Source organism: Falco punctatus, assembly GCF_963210335.1.
Source record: "Falco punctatus genome assembly, chromosome: 7".
Taxonomy (NCBI): Eukaryota; Metazoa; Chordata; class Aves; order Falconiformes; family Falconidae; genus Falco; species Falco punctatus.
The window spans coordinates 63,168,446-63,188,172 of record NC_137587.1 but is presented as its reverse complement, the minus strand read 5'-3'; the positions used below and the strand labels follow the sequence as shown (position 1 = coordinate 63,188,172).

Here is a 19,727-nt window from a genome sequence, read left to right as displayed (position 1 = left end):
ACACCAGCCTGCTCTGCTGTGGTGTCTGCTGAAGGAGACCTGAAACTGTTCCTCCAGTGAACTTCTGTGTCAGGGAACTCCCTTGTTTCCAGAGGCAACTGGGGACGGAAACCATAGAAATGGCAAAATAATTATTGTCTAGTGTTGTCATTTGGGTTTATTTCTTGCTGCTGAGGATGACCCAGGCCGAGGGAAAACGAATGATGGAGGCAATTAGAAGTCTGTCTTGGTAACAACTGTTTTTATAGCAACTATGCCTGTAGATCTATTTAAATAGTGCTGGTCTCAGGGATGAAAAAACAAAGTATGTGTAGCCTGAAAGCCCAAGGAAAGATAAGGGAGCTCCTGTTAAAGGCTTTCCTGGAAGATCGGAGCAGACCTGGCACACAAGTAGGCACCGATGAAGTGATGTCCAGTCAGAATAACCACGGCTGCTGCAGAGAATGCAAGAGAAAACTGATCCATCCCTTCATCCATGTCCGGGAGAGGCCAGGAGGGCCCACGGGCAGCAGGATCTGCTGTGTCACTGATGGCTGCAGTCCCAGGGCTTTGCTCTCTGCCCACGAGTACGGCAGTAGGACGGAGGAGCGGGCACCGCACTGCTGACGGCTGCAGCACTTAACCTCGCCGTTAGCTGCTCAACAAGCCTTCGCTAAACGAACCCTTTGCACCTCCTTGTTCTCTGCAGGGAGAAAAAGGTCTCCTTTGCATTCCAGGCCGGAATTGTGCATTTGCGGGGTTAGAGATGGGAAACAAAAAGCCCACCTGGGGAAAAGGGAAACCTGAAGCCCTTGTGGGAATTGCTTTGCTCGCTTCATTGCTCTGGTTGCTGGGGGCTTCAGCAGCTCTGCACCCAAGAAGGGCTGGCTGGCAACGTGCTTCCCCCTACCACAGCTGCTGCCCTACTCACCGGCAAGCTCAGAAATCCCCTCCTGGGGTCTTGCAAGCTGCTGACAATCAGGTCTGGACCGAAGAGTAACTTTTCACCAGTTGTACTGGAAAGGCCTTAGGACTGGTTACACTCACGGCACCGGGTTTTCTTTTTGCTCCACTGGATTGCTTGGGGGTCTGCTAGTGCTTTCCATCCCGCTGCTCCCAGCCCTCCTGCCACACATCGATTCCCTGCAAGTACCGCTGCTCCCACCATTCCCTTGGAGCTGATCAGCTTAAGGAAACAAGCTATGGATATTCATCTCCTTCAGCTCGCTCTAGGCAGGAGCACAGGGGGTTTGGATACGTCTTTGCGGCAGCCACCCCTGCCCCGCAGGGCAGCAGGAGATGAAGCTGTTTTACAGGGAGGAAGGGGAGCTCTGCAACCAACCTGAAATCGGCTGCTTGAGCTCAAGTTACGGTCAGAAGAGTTGCAATCAAAACCTACACTGAGTATTTTCTTACTCAAATCAGTGCTCCAACATTGCTTTTATTTTCCAGCCTGATGTGTCATGGGGCTTTTGTTAGAGCCCTGCCATACCCAACGAATACAAAGGTCTCTCTGTTGGCTCCGTTTACGTGAATGGTTACAGGGTGTCTGTGGGCTTCTGTCCTGCAGAGGTATTACTCCTCCAGACTAACCTGGATAATTGTCGGTTTGTGCGCAACCGCTGTGTGAGTGCACGAAAGTGTATGTTGGTAGAATATAGCACTTTTTTTCAACAAAACTTTCCGGTGGAGAGCAAGTCTTAGACTAACTCTGGGTCAGGCATAGTGAATCACAGCCTGAAAGATCTAAGCAGGACATTTATACTCCACGGACCAACCCTGACATGAAGTGTTACGACTACAGCACACTACAGACCACTCAGAGCAAGCACATCAGCCACTGTAAAGGACACAAAATCTCTTTGTGGCATTACTAAGCCTTTGAAAGGCAGGTGTTGGAAAAGGGCACAGGAGGAAAAAGTGGCAATTTACTGACAAGCTGCCAGGCAGGCCAGCAATATTAGATACTCCAATTCATCACTTAAAAAGAGCAGAATATAATTCCTCTTGTAATCAGGATGGAAAGGCATGTGGTCTGGACTAGCAGAGAAAAGGTTGACTCATATTAAGACCATCCCATTACCAAGTGTCAAGTGCTCCCTAAGATGGCTCACGGGCTAATTTGAGAAGTCACCTGGTGGCAGCGGGTCACCAGCTCCCTCTACAGACAATCAGGACACAGCCGGACCCCTGCAGAACTGGTACAGCAGACGCGTAGTAACAAAGAGTCCCTTTAAACTGGAGTAGAATTTTCCTCCTCGTCACCGGCAATAATTATTCCACTCAGTGCCGAATCCTTTGTCTTCCTCAGCGGCCAGAGGTCTGGCCTGCTCCCCTGCCCTGGGCTGGATGAAGAAATGCCTGCGATCGCATTCGTGTTCCCCAAGACAGACGTGAATGTGTCTTTTGTTTCCTCGCAGGGAAACAAAGAGCCGAAGCGATGGAGGGAGGGAAACGCAGGCGCCACCGGGCTGAAGGAAAAGTTCAGCAGCCCAGAACCAGGTGGTTGTTGGGGAACCAAGTGCCAGGACCGTTGGCAATGGCAATGGCAATGCTTCCCGGTGGCAGCACGGGCCGGCGAGCGCGAGGAGCGAGCCAAGGCGAGCGGGACGAGTGTGCCTGCCTGCCCGCTGACATCCCGCAGCATCGCCGAGCATGCAATTCAAGCGATGCGTCTATAGGTGATACGTATACATAATGACAGGGATGTAGCAGGATGAAAACCCACGTGCAGGGGTGGCTACAGTGTGGGAGGAACAGGCTAACAAGAGCAACACAGCATCAGGAGCAAGAAAACTGCTGAATTTTCATCCCTGCCCTGACACCTCTTTGTCTCAGTATCTCCCGGCTGCGGGAGGTGTTATAAGAATATCTGGAGGAGCAAGATGGGACTGCTTAAGGAGCAAACATCTTTCTCAGAAGCCTCTGGCAGGCAGAACAGCTCCAGCTGCCCTTGGCTCCCACCTCCCTTCACCTGTGATGCTGGGAACTTATTGTCCGGGGAAACAGCATAATTTTTTTTTTTGTCCTTTTGCCAGCAATATTATATTCTTACTTTGTAACTAATGAACACTTGGTTCTTTCTTTCTGCAGTTTCTCAGTATTTGTAGGTGAGAGAAATATGCTCCCCCCTGCTCCCACCCGTATGAGGCATATTCTTCCAAAGACAATCCAAATCACAGGCAGGGGGCAGGGTATGTGTAAAAGTGGGCAAGCTGTTCGCTCCTCACAATAATTAGAGAGTGTTTCGATGCCAAGGAAAAAGAAGAAAGGAGTTGCACCTGCCTGCATTTCCCAGCCCCCCCTCAGTGCCGTGAACCTGCCAGGGGACACCTGGCCAGCTCTTTGCTTTCCCTAAGCTTGGGCTCTGCTGACCAAAGCAAAGATGGCCTGTGGGGGTGCGAAGGGGGCTGCTGAGCCACATGATACAACAGCCAAATATTCCTGATGTGGGGGAGAGCTGCACAAATACCCGGTACCTCCCAAACCTCTCAAGGAGAGGAGCTTTTTGATCCTGGACACACAGACAGCTCCTGGGAAACTTTGGAAGGGTCTCTTCCCTACACTGTTGTGCACTTTTGCTGTCAAACAGTCCCCTTTACCTACAGGACCTGTTTGCAAAAGATGCTGCTATGATGTGGCCCTCGAAGTTGAAAGTTCTTTATCATTCCCTGACCTGTTGCGGCTCAAGCACTCAGCTTTTCCACATCTCCCCAGCAATACACTTCAGCCAGGTCAGAAGGTTGTGTTGACCATTCCTGGTACCACAGCAGCACACAGCGATGAAGTGCTCTTTGTGCCAGGCTCCCGTGCTAAGAGCTTATGGTGTAAGACAAACAGTGTTTGGCCCCTTGCTGTGTTCGGGATGAAGAAGCTCATCAAACTTGAGCCACTTTGGAGATGCAATGGGGAGAAGTGGGTGGGAGAGGGCAAAGCAAGAGAAGGGGTCAGTGAGCCCTTCTTCGTGATTACTTCTTAATACAGCAGAGTCCCACCTTTGCATTGTGCATCTTTGTATTGGAAGCATGGTGGGTGCAGGAACTTCTCTGTGAAGGATCTAGGACTAACGCATGTTAGAGGGCACTGGTTGCAGGACCCCTTCCTTCACTCCCTGGGGTATAGGGAGTTTCTCCTTCGCTAGTTACCTTGTGCACTACAATTTCTGAAATGCTGTATGAAACTAGCTGCTCGCTGTTTCTGCAGAACTCATCTGACCCTGTTGCCGTCTCTGCCGCTGCACTGCTTGGCTGTACTTCCTTGGAGGAACTACAGCAGCAAACTCAGATGCCAGGGCTTGGAGATAAGCAACCAGCAAACATCCAATTTCCATACACGGTACAGAAAAGAGAAGAGCAAAAAACCCACAACACTAGGAAACCCTAATGAACCAAGGTGAAAAACAGGACAAGTAAGTAACAAAGCAGAATAGATTTTCAATAAGGGCACAGTGAGTTCTAGCAGACAGATCTAGCAGATAGATGAGGAGAGAGAAGAAAGAACAGAAGCCAGAAAAGGAGATAGGAGGAAAGCAAGGGGATCGGAGCAGCCTGTCTGATGGGGAGGATGCTTCTGAAGATTTTAATTTCCTTTATTATTATATAGATAGTGGCAGCTCATTGCAGAGCAACAATTCATCTAGCCTGGTAACCTACAGTCCAGTGCTGGATGCTTCTGGACAAGGCTAGTGACCTTTAAGCATTTCGCGCCTGTGGCACCCAATATAATATAACAAAGAAACAATGACAAACATCACTGCATTTCATTTATAATTTCAGCCAGGTGTTTGTGTTAATGTAGCGCAGTGGACAATGCCACCGGGTCCCAAACAAAAAGACCTTCAGCAATTTGGGTGCCACAAGCACACTCCACAGTACTAGAATTACTTGATTTGTTTTCCCACACTGCTGTAAGTGAGTTCCTGAAGTTAATGCAAACCCTCCCCTCCACATTTGTTCTTCTCATTCCCTAAGTTTCCAAGCAGCTCTCAGAGATGGGGTTTATGTGGTGGGTAGGGTGTTGCTCCTCTCCTCAGATACAGGGGCTGCTTCAGCCCCTGTTGTACAGGGCACCTCCAGGTAAACACCCACCATGGAAGTGATCAGGAAGGGGTGATAAACATGAAGCCCCTGCCGCAGCCCGTGGGGACAGACAAGTGGGTTGAGCTCTCCCACCCTGCTCCATCACCCTCAGCCAACTGGTCCCTGCACAATCTCTCCCACCCCACGGACTGGTCCTTGCTCCAGCACCCTGCAGACCTCTCCCTTATCCATCACCCCTGCAGGCCGGTGCCCGCTCTGCCACGCCCATCCGGACCAGTACTGGCACCCAAAGCCCCCTGGGCTGCAGCTTGCCCCACCACCCTGGCCGGCAGACTGCCCGCACCCGTATCCTGCTTAGGGACCTGCTCCATCAGTCCATCAACACCTGAGCTCTGCCTGCGCCCAAACCCCTCTCTCTAGACCAGTATCTGCTCCGGCATCTCTAATCAGATTGGTACCCACCCCAGCATCCCTACCCGGACCGGTGCCTGCTGCAGCATCCCTTGCCCGGACCGGTACCTCAGCGTCTCTAACGGGACCGGTACCAGCTCCCGCCCCCGCGCCGGACCTTCGCGGCTGCCCCCGGCCCCGAGCCCCGGCGCGCCCCGTCCTGCCCGCCGGCGGGGCGGTCCCGCCCGGGGCTGCCGCCGGCTCCGCGGCGCTGCGCGGGAGCGGAGCGAGCTCCTTCCCACTTCGGCGCCGCAAGAAGCCGGGAGAGCGGGAGACAAAGAAACTGTCCGGGCGCCCGCCCCCTCCGCCGCCTCCGCCTCCGGCACCCCTATCCTCCGCGCCCCTGCGCGCCGCGGAAGGGGTATTTACCCGCTCTCCTCCTCGATCTCCGAGATATCGGCGAAGATAAGGAAACCGACGAGCAGCGTGAGCAGCGCCAGCGTCCAGCCCCGGCACGGCAGCGGCATGGCTCCCGGGCTGGGCTGGGCCGGGCCGGGCCGGGCCGGGCTGGGCCGCTCCGCGCCGCTCCGCGGGGTGCGGAGCGCGGCGCCGCGTCCCGGCTCGGCGCCGCCGCCGCCGCCGCCGCCGCCGCCCGGCGGGGCCGCTCCGCCCCTCGGCGCCCGCGGAGCGCCCGTCCCGCCCCGCCCGGCGCGGGAGGGGGCGCTCGGGGCGGGCCCTGGCCCCGCCGCCCCCCGCCGCCAAAGTTTGCGGCGCGGCCCCGCCGCGTCCCGGCAGCGGCCGCCCCGCGCCCCTGGGGGGTCCCCGCCGCCCCCCCCCCGCCCGCGGGGTCGCTCGGCGGTGGCGCGGCCCTGGCGCGGCCGCTGCCGGGCGCGGTGCGGCGGGGTCGGTCCTGGCGGGGCAGGAGGCGCCGGCGGGTGGATTCTCCCCGAACGGAGAAAAACTGCGATGGAACGAGACAAAGGTGACCGCGGCCCGCGGTGGCGGGGATCGCACCCGCGCCTCGGCGCGCGCAGATCTGCTGGGCTGGAAGACACTTTGTAAAAAAAGATGGTGAATAACTAATCACGCCTAATGACTAGTAATTCCCGGTTTAGTCACAATAATTCCCTGCAGTACTATAAATGCCGAGCATCATCGGCACACCGGTCCTTCCACGGCTCTTTAAATCGCGCTGGAGTTTGGACCGGCAGAATTTACGTGAGCCAGGAACCGCACGTGGGGCTCTGCTTCCAGGTGCGTGGATGCATCCCTGCCACGCTCCCAGCCCTGGTGAGCAGCCTCCCGCAAGCCACGGGCGTACCCTTGGATTTTGTTACAGAGAGAAAAGGCTGCGGGTTCTACCTGGAAAGGGAAAGTGTATGGAAGTTGGGAAGAAGAGGGACTGGCTGGACCGAGGAGTGGCCAGAGAAAGACCGAGGGGTCTTTTCCCTCCAGCCCTGCGGAGGAGATGCCGGCTGTGCCAGGGCTTAGGCAAGGCCAGCCTGGCAAAGTGTCTCCAAATCCCAGCACAATTCTTTCGGACCGGAAAGTTGCTGAAAATCAGAGTATCTGGTGATACATGCACCGCCGAGCTGGGGAGGGACACGGTGGATTTATAATGCAGCAGACAGAAGAAGCACAGATGTGTTGAGAGAGAGAGATACTAATTGCTTACATATTTAAAACAGCATCTTTAGTCTGAATGGGAGAAACCATTAAGCAAAACAGAGCTATTAACTGGGGCCACTTGGAAAGCTGCCATTTTCCCTTCTGTGCATGGCTTTTTGCATCAATACAAAAGTACCTCGCTCAGGGCACGATGTGCTGTCAGTGCTGTGTGATTCCTACCGAGGATGCCAAGGTGCTTTGCACTGGGGTAAAGGTGTCCATAACGTACAGGGATGCATGATGCTGGTGCTGTGTACGGGAAGGCAGAATCAGCAGAAGACTTTTTACCTGGATTCAATGGTGGAAGGAGCACGTTATGGCCCATGTGCTTTCCCGGGTATTCTGAAACTCTTGTCGAAAGAGGAGACAAACAAATCACTGCTATGTTTATAGATAAAAATTGCAACATAGGTAAGTCTGGTACAATTACACTGTAGCATATATGGCAAATTTACAGTCCAGTATACAGCTTTTATAATAGAGCATATTCAGGCCCCTGGGGAGAAAGTGATTTTAGGTGGTGTAAGTAGCCCCATAATTCACCTTCTGCATAAATCTGAGAAAAGCCTAATTTTCCTTCTGTTTTATTCTTCTTGGACTCCTTATGCTTACTCTATCCTGGTGTTTCACAGCAGTGTGACTGGCCTGAGGATGAGGAAATAGGCTTCGAGGTGACCTTGCTGATGCAGGGACTGACATCGGGGTTTCCCGAGATGCAGCAGGACAGAGCACCAGTCCCCTGTGATTCCGGAGCTGGCTTCCCATCCTCGAGAATACAGATGGAGATATCTGCTCCTGCATCTTTTTCAGCTCCATCCCAGGTGGTGTTTCAGCTTCTTTTGTCTGATCTTTGTGTTTCAGTTGCCAATCACGGTGGCGATGTGCAAGAACGCAAATCTCGATTGAGGCTGAGCAATAAGCGAGGGGATCATTCAGCGCGTGATGGGAGTTGGTTTGCCTGGATGAGAACTCTTGCAGGTGCAGGGACATCCTATCTGCTGAGATGCTGCTTCTGCTGAGTAGCTTGCCTTAAAAGACACGCTGGGATTTGACTCTGCTCTTGCAGAGTCAATGGGAATGCTGCTATTAACCGAAATGATAAACAGCCCTCCTGGCAGGGTAAGCTGAGATTTAAGCTTGATGCCCTTCACTGGAGAGCTCCACTGCTAAGGGCTTGCAGAAAGAGCTCTCTGAATCCTGTACTTGGTGTCATCTGTTGCTTTATTCCTCTGAAAGATGTAGGTCAGAGAGAAAGGTCATTCTTCAGCTGATCAGGCTTCAAACACGGGGACCAGGACCTTGAAGTACAGCCAGGTTTGAACAAGGAGGCCACAAGCTATGTAGAAGATGCAGGAACCGTGCAGCTTCCTGAATTATTTTGTAATCAGTTAACAAGGCTGTGTAACATCACCAACTGTGACTCTGCAATGAAAACCTAGAAATCTTGTTCCACTGCTGAGGGCTAAATTCTGCATGATCAGGAGTCTTACTGTAGTGAAAGACATGAATGCACTGATGGCAGGAGAGGACGTTTTACTCTGCATTCGCTCCAAGTCCATCCTTTACAGCATCCTGGCCAGGTTCGGGGGAGGAGGAGAAAATGCACCCTGGTTTCATGCATTGTTCATTATCCTGAAGAACTGCAAACTGCCTTAGAGCAATTGCCGTAGTTCCTCAAGTGTTAGTCATTCTGCACATTCAATTCACTATGAATCCTCACATGATTCAGCTTAAACAGGTGCATAAATGTTGCAGGATTGGGTCCGTAAGCATCCAAAGCCTCAATTTTATGTCTCATTTGTAAGATGGGTTGCAGGAAGATGAGAGCAAACTGTCGCAAATAGACTGTTGTGGTAGAGTAATATGTTCTGAAACAGAATAAAAGGCTATTATATCTTCTAGTTCCTAATAATTTGGGGAAATAATTCTGTATCCAGAACATTTGCAATAAATACAATAAGGTGTACTTAAAAAAAAAAAATATCTTAGCATAACGGCAAAAGTAACTGCACCAGAACAATATTGCATTTTGCAGCTTTGAAGGGAGAAGAGAAAAGAAATGGCATTTTTACATTTTCTTTTGACCTTTGAGAAATATCAGGAATATGTAATAGCCATATTCACCAACAATAGCTCAGAGGATTCAGAGAATAAGAGTTAAACACCTAGGGACATTTACAAACAACTGGCAGAGAGGCAATGAATTTAAGATGTGGGTATGAAAGGCACAGATACACAGAGAGTGCAAAAATAATACATATTTAAAATGCTTTTAATCTATGTGAGAGGCATCATTGAGAAAGGTAGCGGGTCCTGGATAAGCAAAGGAGGGCCAGAGAAGATGACCTATAAGGTCTTTGCCATGCTATGACAAATGATAAGACCTCGTGCAGTGAGAGGTCTCGGGGGACATTTCTCCATCACATTCGTAATGCTGTAAAACACACATAGCCTTTATCAGTCAGCCAAAATGAACAAAGTTTACAGCCCATTTCATACAGCTAAACAGTGCTCCAATGTGATGAACGGGCCATGACGCATGGGAGTCTGTATCAACCAGGGCTGTGGTGTTCCATTGCCTCATTGGCAACGAACCTGCCTCTGGGTCCTTTCTCCAGTGAAACCCTCAGTCCCTCCCTTGAAAGTCAGGCATCTCCCAAGGGGCATAAAGTGTCTTTTCCTTCCCAGTAACTTCATTAGCAGGAAAGAAGGATGCTGATGCAGTAGGTATGATGTCCTCCATCTTCTCCTGAATGCTCTCGCTGGTCTCCATGCAGAGCAAGAGATCAGGGAATACTCCTCCAGCATCCCTGCTTGTGGGTGGAGGTAATAAGCAACACTGGTAATAACCAAGTGACTTCCAGCACTGTCAGTCTCTTCACCTGGCTTTATTTACCCTTGAGTAAATGTTTTCCAGCTGGGACCCAAGCAACTAGGTCCATCACTAAAGTGCATTCACCTGCCTCCTGGAGGAGTTGTGAGTCTAAAGGTCTCCCAAATGCTGGACAAATTGTTTGTCATAGGCAGGGGCATGTGAATATGGTTCTTTTTGGAGAAGCAGACAGCACTGAGATGCAGTCCTAGCAGAGACATTTAGACATATCCTCATGTCAGTGAATCTGAATTTAGCCACATCAGAGTGATCTGTAACTTTATGTGGTCCATCCCCTATTGAACTGAGTGAAGAAGCATCCCTGCTGCTCATGTCGTAGGCTGGAAGGGAGAGCCTTTACTTCCTTGGAGAAAGAGCCAAAACCCTTCTGATTTTCTCATTTCAGGGAAATTTGCCATTGGAAGGAAGACTCCAAGTCTATCATATTCTTTATACCCGGAGTGGTATAGCAGCAACGAGAAAGCTTTGGTGGTTCAGAAGAAAAGGAGAAGAAAATTAAACAGTATTAATTTCAAGCTCTATTAGGATTTTAGGAAAGTAAAATCAACAGAAAGGGATGGACTCGGTAGGGAACATGACCTTATTTTCCCAGTGTCTGAAGGGGAACTGCACACAATAGAGAGACAAAAATACTCACATCTATAAAACCAGATCAGTTTCTTTGATGTTGAAGAAGAGAAGTTAAAACGCTTACATAAACTGGCATAATTTGACTGGTGTTTATGAGAAGTGTCCTAAAGAGAAAAAGAGCAAAAGAAAAAAACCTCCCAAACAACCCAAAAATCCCCAACCCCATCCCCATCCTTTCTATTTCTTTCTCTTCTGCAGTAAATTGCAAAACTGGTGTGATCCATGCAACATTTCATCAAATACAACTCACCATTGTCAGAGCAAAGTGTTTGATATAAAACAAGAATGATCCTTCTTTCTTTTTGGTCAGATTGGTTTGGATTAATAAAAATGCCACATCACAATGATATTGATAATTTGCATGTGAAAAGCCTTCCTCCTGGTAACGAAAACAATTTTTCAGTTTTGCCACCACTAGTCGCAAGAGATAAGGTCTGCTGTCCTCCCTCTCACAATTAACCACGCACACACAAAAAAAGGAAAAGGTAGAATATGTATGACAATTGCAAATTGCCTGTTATCTGAACCTGATGGTGAAGTATTGATATTGCCAGTTGTAGCGGCACAGCTGGCACGCTTTTACAGCCTGGCCGTGTGTGCGTGCCAAGCTGGGCACCTCCATGTTGGGAAGGCAGAGCAGAGTATGTGTCTGTACGAAGCTTTTATACCATATTCATGGCATTTTTGGGGGAAAAAAACCCTAAAACAAGTTTACACACACACACACACACATGCCCACCCCTTTTATGATTAGCAAGCCACAGGGTGGCAGTGCTGTGTGCACACGTGTGTATATGTGCACACACACGACCAGGGGAACCCTCTGTTTGGGGGGTGTCTCAAACCTGGGTATCTTTTGCTCACCCTTGATATGCCAAAGGACACCGTAGTGCCCAAGGCAGAAGAAGGCAGGAGGAGAGAGAGCCGAAAGATGCTTCAGCTTTGAAGAGTGTAGATGATTGTTGTGGTCATTGCATTTCCATCAAGCTGTGCAGAACCCAGCAGCCAGGAGGTGCCCGAAGGTCAATGCCGGTGTGGGCACTGCGGACTGATCCAAGCCGGCCCAGCCTTGCCTGCAGACCTGCACTTGCAGCCTGCGTCTTGCACGGTCATCAGAGGAACAAAGAAGCCCTTCGCTGACATTCCTGTGTATTGGGTTTGGTGGCAGGGTTTGCGCAGCAGGGGGGCTATGCAGGTGGCTTCTCTGAGAAGCTGCCAGAAGGTTTCCCTGGTGCCAATGGAGCCTCGACGGAGCCGCTGCTGGCCATGGCCGAATGATAATAAATTGCACTGATTTCCCCACTTTGGGTCTGTTTTGCTGGTGACGGTGACTGCTGAGCGATGTCCCCGCCCTGCCCTCCCCAGGAGCCTCTCGTTCTGTTTTCTCTCCCTGGGCAGGGACAGAGCGGCTGGGTGGGCACCGGGCGTCCGGCCAGGGTCAGCCCACCACATCCTGAAACAGAAACAGCACAAGATACCTGCCCTGTTCCCTACCTCTACCCTGGCCCACGTCGCCCTTGCTCTTCCTACCCCGCAGAGACATAATTGCAAGGCCGTATTTTCAGTGGCTCAGGATGTGCACGTGTGCTCGGCGCGTATGGAGCACGCGCATTGCTTGCATACGACCTGCAATGATCTGCATTTAACAACGCACCCCCCCAAGACCATTCCAAACTGGTAAGTATTTCTCACTTGTAATGGTAGAGTTTAAGTGTCTGATAAACAGATACAGGTTTCAGATGCCAAATTGAGACCTTCAGTTTTGAATTTTGCCTCTTAGCTCTGTTCAAAGCTGCTAAAACGTGGCATTTCTTTTAGGTTTGTTTCTGCAGGACACCTTCATCATGGTACTCCTGTCTGCATTTCATGACCCTTAAAGCACAGGTCATACCTGACTCCAGTTTTGGCCTGTTTCAAGGTGACAGGTTTGATTAATCTTGTCCTATACTTGACAGAAACCCAATTAATTACTCTCCACAACTGTGTTGAGGAGGTAAATCTACCTAGTTTGGATAAACAAGCCTACATGCAGGATGAAGAAATAAGCTGTGCATGGGCACCACGATGTATGAGAGGGGGTTTCTTGCAAGATTAGCTTAAGATTTCAGATTGTTCCTGCCTGTGAGAAGTCAGAGTGAAAAAGAAGGCTGCAGAAAATGCCACAGGAATAGATAAAGAAGAAGAAATCTTTATAACCCTCCTTTGGGGCCATCCAAGACAGTGCTGCTAACCACTCAAAAATCTATCACCTTAGTGATAAGCACACCTGAGAAAACCTGCAGGAAGGCTGCCTTGCTTTTTCCTGGTCTTCTTATGGTTCTTTGGAAAATTTTGATCTGAATCTTTGCAAAATGTGCAGATTACAACAGCAATTAAAACAATAAAAAAAAAAAAAGAGAGAAAAAAAATCGCGTGCACACATGGTCCTTGCAAATGAGAACTTTTCTGCAAGGAAAAAACATGAGATGCAACAATATGTTCCATTTAGCAAAAATTACAAAATCTTAAGGGGTAACATCAAGAATGTAACTTTTTCTTCTCTCCACCTCTCGCTAACAGCTAAAAAAACTGCTGTGCAAAAGGCCGTTAATGAAAAACCTCATTTCAGCTCTAGAAAGGCCCTTGATTTCTGTCTACTGTGACTGTCATTTTGCCCCTTATCAATAATAAATGCTTTTTTCCTCTTTTATACTAGTATTTCTGATCCTTTGTGGTGGGCAGAGCTGATGAGTGAATTGCTCAGGCTTCAGAATAAAGGGAATTTTGAATGTGTAAAGTAGGGCAGAGGGGTTTCCCCTGAAGAGCTCTAGCCAGAAGCTGCAGGGAGAGCATGGCCCCCAGGTTAGCTCCTTTTGCAGGAGCGAGAACAGAACTTCTTTGCCTAGAGCTTACTTCTTGGTGGCCAACACCAAAGAAAAATCGCCTACATTTGATCCAAAAAGCTCTTAGGGCATTGCAGACACCCCAATCACAGTAGGAGCAGCCGGGATAGGGTCCTTTCAATATCCCAGATACTTTCAATATCATACTCCCCTTCTGGATCCTAAATTAAAGTTTTTGAATACCTGACCCTGGCTGTGCAGCACCATGCACTTGAAAACCCACCTCCCTGGAAACCTGATTTGTCAGTTCAGTGAGCACGTTCCTGGGGAAGGAAAACTTTAGTGCAGCTTGTGCCTAAATGTGATTTTTTGCTCTGATCTTAGATCATTAGTGTCCTCTGTGGCGAAGGATATGAATGATTGATCTGCTGCCGGATTGCACCTAGCACAGCGAGATACCAGCAGAAGGGGGAGACTGCACGTAGCATTCCTGGCAGGTTTAAATGCTGTGTACGGAGGTAGAAGGAATATGGGGAGAGAAAAAGAGTCAGTGTGACGGAGAGAGACCACAGGCATGTAACAGCCTTTCTGACCTAGTGATTTATTTATGGCATTCCTAGAGGGGAAGAAGCCATGCAAAGATCATGAGCCTGCAGGCTGCAGTAAGTGGCATGCCAGCATCTATCTAGCCAGCAACAACACAAAGCACAAAATCTACAGGGGATGGGGAAATGCTTCCACTCCTTGTGAAGTTATTGAACGATTAGAGTCAAGGAATGGGACGGTTTTAGTTGGAGGAACAAGGAAGATTGCCCTTGCTTTGTGTAAATAAATTACAGGAAGATTCTTGGTTCTGCTTCCTTGGCAGCCAGGGTGTTTCCGCACCCAGCACACACCTCACCGTGCTTTCCTCCCGGTCCAGCCAGTTCATGCCAGGACCGTGGCAGGGAATTTCGTACACCGAGAGCCATCCCAGGGCTGTAAGAGGAAAGGCTCTGTTTGCACTGAGATGCCTGGGAGATGTGTTTCACAGGTAGCTGCTGTCTCCCAGGTAGGTGAGCAATGAAAGGAGCGTCGCAGGGAATAGGCTTCTGATACAGCACAAAAAGGCAGAATCTGTGTCAGCTGAAACCGGTCGCAATGCTCATCGGCCTGATGAATACTTGCACTGGCAGATGAGAATGGTTGTAAAGTACAGTGCTGCACGAGGGAGCTGCACAAAGATTAACTCTGAACTCACTGAAAGGCTCGATTCTGTGAGGTGCTGAGCCCCTGAGGAGAAGTCCATTGCTGTGGGCACCATAAATGGATGTTACCAAGATTAAGGATGTTATCGCCTTCACTTCAAACGGGAGCAAAGCCTGGGTTTCACCAGGATGGTGCAGGGAGACCTGCAGCAGCATAGCAGGGGGCTGCACCATGCCATGGGGAGAGCGAGGGGGAACACAGGGCATTCGTTAGCACTTGTCAGACCTTTCACATCACGAAATATTAAGCCTTAAATGAAGACACTGTCTCACTTTAGAGCTCTTGACTGTTGTCTAAATTAGACCCCATCAGGAACAAGATCTTAAACAAAAGCCTGGGACACTCCGTTTTGTTTCTGAATTTAGCTTCTTCTTCATCTTTGGGGATTTCGGAAGGAGGGAACCCTGGTGGCCTGAGGTCCCTGGAGATCTGTTGGGACACAGGGTACCAAGTGCCCCAGCTGCCTCTCTAGCTGTGCAGACCTGAGGGTCTAATGACTTGAAGAAGGCTCAGAAGCATCAGCATCGTCTTGACTTGAGGAGCTGGATTTAATTACTCCAGGAGTGGACTTAATGCTTGGAATTGCATTCCAATCAAACTCATCTGTCATCCATAGTGAAAAAAACAATCTCCTTTTATATATGGGAATATAATAATCAATCAAGCTTTATCGCTCCTGTTTCCATTCTAGCAGCTTATAACCACATAATAAAAGCACATAATGAAGACATCATAAAAACACACAGTAAAAACACATTCACCATGCAAGTATCACCATCTTAGCACATCCTGGATAGAAATGCTGAGGAGTTCTTGAGGCTTCTGGTATGTACTAGTAACCTCCATAACACTACATCACACCCATCCTTTCTACTTGAGGAGCGCTACCTATTTAAACGACAATGGTTATGGAAGACAGACATAACAAATGTTTGGATTCTACAAACTAAGAACATGAAAGGTCTCCGGAAGAGTTTTGCCTTCTTGGCTTTGCAAAGTTGGTTAGAGAATTCTGTGAAAAAAAACAACCCTCTTCAGCTGCTTTTGTTGTATTATAGCCCGTGTTGGAAAAGCCGCCTGAGATGGGTGTTGCATTAACACTCTTCTTCCCTGCGGTTTATGTTAAGGTTCATCTTCACAGGCACTCCTTTGCTTTACTTTGAAGGACACAAACAGCTCGCTCTGCCTCCCTGCTCTAGCTTCATTTCCCTGGCACTTTTTTATATATCCTTGCTCTAGCAGAGTGTGGTTTGCTCTCACTGCAGCTGAATCAACACCCTGAACCTGCAATAGCACCTGGACTGGGGCATGATTCTGCAACCCGAGAAAAGATTTTGGGCCATGTCAACTCTGCGCTACACCCAAACTGTTTTGATTCACGTCAGATGACTTTCACTGTGTTGCACTGAGATATCAGTGTCAGAGTAGTAGCACCCTTGGACAACTTCTCCTCCTTTGTGTAGCAGCAACTCTTTTACCTGGGGAAAGCTGCTTAGGTCAAAGCTGTCCCTGAACCTGCCCACTTGCTCCCTTCACGTATTTTCCAAGTTTCTTACACAGTTATTTCAGTGAGCAAATAAAGAGGAAATTAATCATCAGTTCCTCCAGTGACTTTATTCTTCACTTCAATAGTGCTAGAATAGTTACCTCTCACTTTAATAAAAGCCTCTTGAATTCTTCTCCTTTTCAAAGATTTTGTTTTGGGTTTGAAGCCAACATTACAGTGACACTGTGAACTTAACGGCTCGGCTACAGGTTGATTTTTGTATTTATTTATTTTTTTAAAGCCACAGATGTTACCAGTAATATCTAAGATGACTGAACCTCCTTATCTTAGAGATTAAAGGCAATATTGTTCCCAGTTTTTCCCAGCTGCTTATTCTGTGTCTTTGGAAGCACCTTGTAGTCACATGGCTTTGCTTTTTTATCTCCATTACTTCTCTCTCCTTTGTTTGCTTGACACTTTCATGCAGAGAAAGGGGAGAAATACAAACTAGGCAAATGTGATTTGATCACAGAGCTGGTAGGGGGCAGGTACAATCATGCTGCCTTGAACTCTCTTGTGTGCAATCAGCTGGAGTTTGTTTGGAAAGAGTCCCCTGAAATTATGTAGCACAAAGATGCCGATCCAAAGTCCACAGTTAAGGGATGCTTTTGCACCGACTCTGGATCGGGCGTAGTATGTAAATATTCCCCCATATAATTTGCAGATGTGGGAAAAGCTGGAGGCTGGTTTACCAAAACCTGTAGAGGGATCCAGCTGCAGAGCAGAAATTCCTGGCCCTGGTCCTTCAGTTCCTCTTACGAAACATAAAACCACCATGAGAGGCATTTTTTTTCCAAGTTCTCAGCCTCTTCAGAGGCGCGCTAAATTAACCTGAACTCCCTTGGCTTCCCTTAATCTTAGAAAAATGCAAGATGCAAAGCAAACCCCTTGTCAGCAAACACATTATAGATGAAGGCAGCAAAGCTGCCCTTCTTACACCAGCTTTGAATTCAGTCCCTGGGATTTTAACTGTTCCTTTATCTACTGAAAAGAAATGTTAAAAAGTTTAATTGGCATGTAATGAGATAACTATAACAAGTTAATTAGTTCTCAATTAAATTGCATTTACCATACGTTCTGAATATGTTGTTAGCAATTAACGACACCTAATGAACTTGCAATAGCAACTGAGTTTACAATGATAAGTAAAATAATAATAATAATGCTCACACGTGGTTTCATAATGCATTAGAAGCGACAAATGATTTAATGAGTATGTGGTTAAATCACCATATCTTGTGCAGCTGCTGGAAGGAAAACATCCAGGAAATTTATTCTGGCACATCTAACAGGGCCTGGGAAGAAACAATTGGCTTTCAGGATAGGTCTTGTTGAGAAAAAGAAATCCCTGAGAGCTGTAGAATTGCAAAGGAGAGGGAAAAGCAAAGCTGAGGGATAAGGTCCATTATTCAGTTTAGACTTAAGAAAGCATGACCAAGAAAGAGCACAGCAAACAACTGGAAGAAGGTGGAAACTCTGGTCGATGAAGGAAAAGGGTTAAATTCTTTTCCAAGATCACTTAAGCAGGTGAGTATATGGAGAGTGATTTGTCTCTGTGCTTGGAGTTAACCTCCCCCCTTAATGCTTTGTACCATTAGAGTGCCACACTGAATAGGCATTAGAAGGAAAAAACCCTACAAACTAATTTACATTTTAATGAATTTTTAATTGAACCAAAATCTGTTGTTTCTGTTTAAAGATGCAGTGTTGACTTTGTGTTCTGTGCTGCTGAGAGCCAAGTGGGATCGTAATGTGATAAAAACAATGATAACGCTAAGCTTAATTAGGTTTGAAAGTGTGCCTGGTAAAGTGGCGTGGAATAAAAACATTACCTTTGTAAAAACATCACCTTCTCGCACCGAGCTGACCAGCGGAGCTGGGCAGAGCCTGGAGCACGCAGCCGTGAGAACCAGAGCTGCCAGGTCTTGCAATGGCACGAGTGGGGCAGGAGAGAAAAACCTGATCCCACGTGCAATAGGGTCACCCACAGTAACTTTAGCTCCGTCTTCTGCCAGTAGATCCAGCTTTAATGACAGGCAGGACCTACTGGTGTTTCTCTAATCACTTTTCTCTTCCTAACAGGCTGTATCGAAATGCCAAAGCCTGGGAATTGCTCTTTCCAGGGCCGGGACTTGGAGGCATAGGCTCTCATGCCCTTCTCTGTCCTGAAGCACGCCTCCAGCAAAAGAAACATATCCTCCCCTATGCAGCCGAGCCTACCTAGAGCTAGGAGACGAGAGAAAAGCCCTTATGCAGGGATTTCTGACCGGCTGCACTTGGATTTAAACAAAAATGCTCCCTAGTACTGAGATGCACTCATTTGCTCTCTCTCTGGGGTACCTGTAATCCCGTTCCAGCTATTTTAAGGCTTTTTTTTGTGTTGTTAATGCCTTGTACTGAGCAATTTGACCGTGGCACACACGTACCTAAGGAGCTCAATGAAATGGCAGCAAAGCAGCTATTTTAACACTAGTTTCTTGCATGTCCTCTTCTTTCATCCTTCCTCTGGCTGCCTCTGCTCCTGGGAGGATTGCTCTGTTCATAACATGCTCAGGGTTTCACATAATTAAAACTTGCTTTTATTAGTTAGTATTTATTAGGTTATTGCTGATTTGGCTGTACAATAAGCATAAGCTGAATATACCCCTCACCTCCACAGAGAGCCTGAGCATCTGACACTCTAACAAGCCCAAATAAAATCACAGCAATCAAAAACAAGCTATGGCAGCAAGTTTCAAAACCTGTTAAAATCACCGTGTGAGCTTCGTCTTCAGCATCCTGCTGCTACCTACCAGGTTCTGCATTTTGCAGCAATTTGCTCCTCTATTGCTCTGTTATGACACTTGAATTTATATTGCATATGAGGCACTAGCTTTCAGCACTCAACTTTCACCTTTATGTTATATGCCATGTTATTTTTGGCTTCTAAAAGTAAGGATTCCCCCCTGCCCCCCAATTTATTTCAAGTCTCCTCCTGGTGCCAGTGGGCAGTAATTTGATCCCCTGTTAGTATGGGTTGGAAACACGTTCCTTCCTAAAAAGAGCAAATTTGTTGCTAAAAGCATCTTCGCACATATAGTGGGTGCAGACTGGTTAAGACAGAGACCTTGTCACACGCCTGAAACCCTCCTTATTTCTAGCTGGAAGCAAGCAACTTTTCACTGCTCCATCAATTTTTCAGCTGCTGGTGATTTCGCGTTTGGAGGCGTTATACTCCAAACTCTCTTCACCTACTTCAGTGCTGTACCTCAGCTGCTGCTCTCTGGAGCTAGACCACCCCAACAGAGAGCCGCAGCTCTCCTCAGGTTGCCTTGGCTTGGGAAATTGTCCCCACCTGCCCCTCCTTGCTTTGCAACAACAGGAGCTGTCAGTGCGGGCTGCTGTTGCTGGGTGTGATAAGCAAAGTGGTCCAAGAATAGCCCTTGGTCTCGACAGGGCATAATCCCAGAATAGCTGGGACATTAGGAAGTTAATGGAAGGGGAAAGAAGTCACTGAGCATTTTGAATTTCAA

The 19,727-nt window shown here is 48.3% G+C and overlaps 1 protein-coding gene and 1 long non-coding RNA gene across 2 annotated transcripts in view; one reads left to right on the top strand and one right to left on the bottom strand.

Annotated features, from left to right (window-relative positions):
- ST8SIA2 (ST8 alpha-N-acetyl-neuraminide alpha-2,8-sialyltransferase 2) overlaps positions 1-6,052 on the bottom strand; it is a 32,143-nt gene extending 26,091 nt beyond the window's left edge. The window contains exon 1 of the mRNA XM_080394316.1: positions 5,838-6,052. Within this exon, the coding sequence (XP_080250442.1) occupies positions 5,838-5,935 (98 nt within the window). The 5' untranslated portion in view covers positions 5,936-6,052. The remainder of the gene's footprint in view (positions 1-5,837) is intronic.
- Positions 6,053-7,378: 1,326 nt separating this feature from the next.
- LOC308066708 overlaps positions 7,379-19,727 on the top strand; it is a 39,877-nt gene continuing 27,528 nt past the window's right edge. The window contains exons 1-2 of the long non-coding RNA XR_013929273.1: positions 7,379-7,487; positions 7,938-19,727. The exon at positions 7,938-19,727 is cut by the window's right edge and continues 27,528 nt beyond it. This is a non-coding gene — a long non-coding RNA (uncharacterized lncRNA). The remainder of the gene's footprint in view (positions 7,488-7,937) is intronic.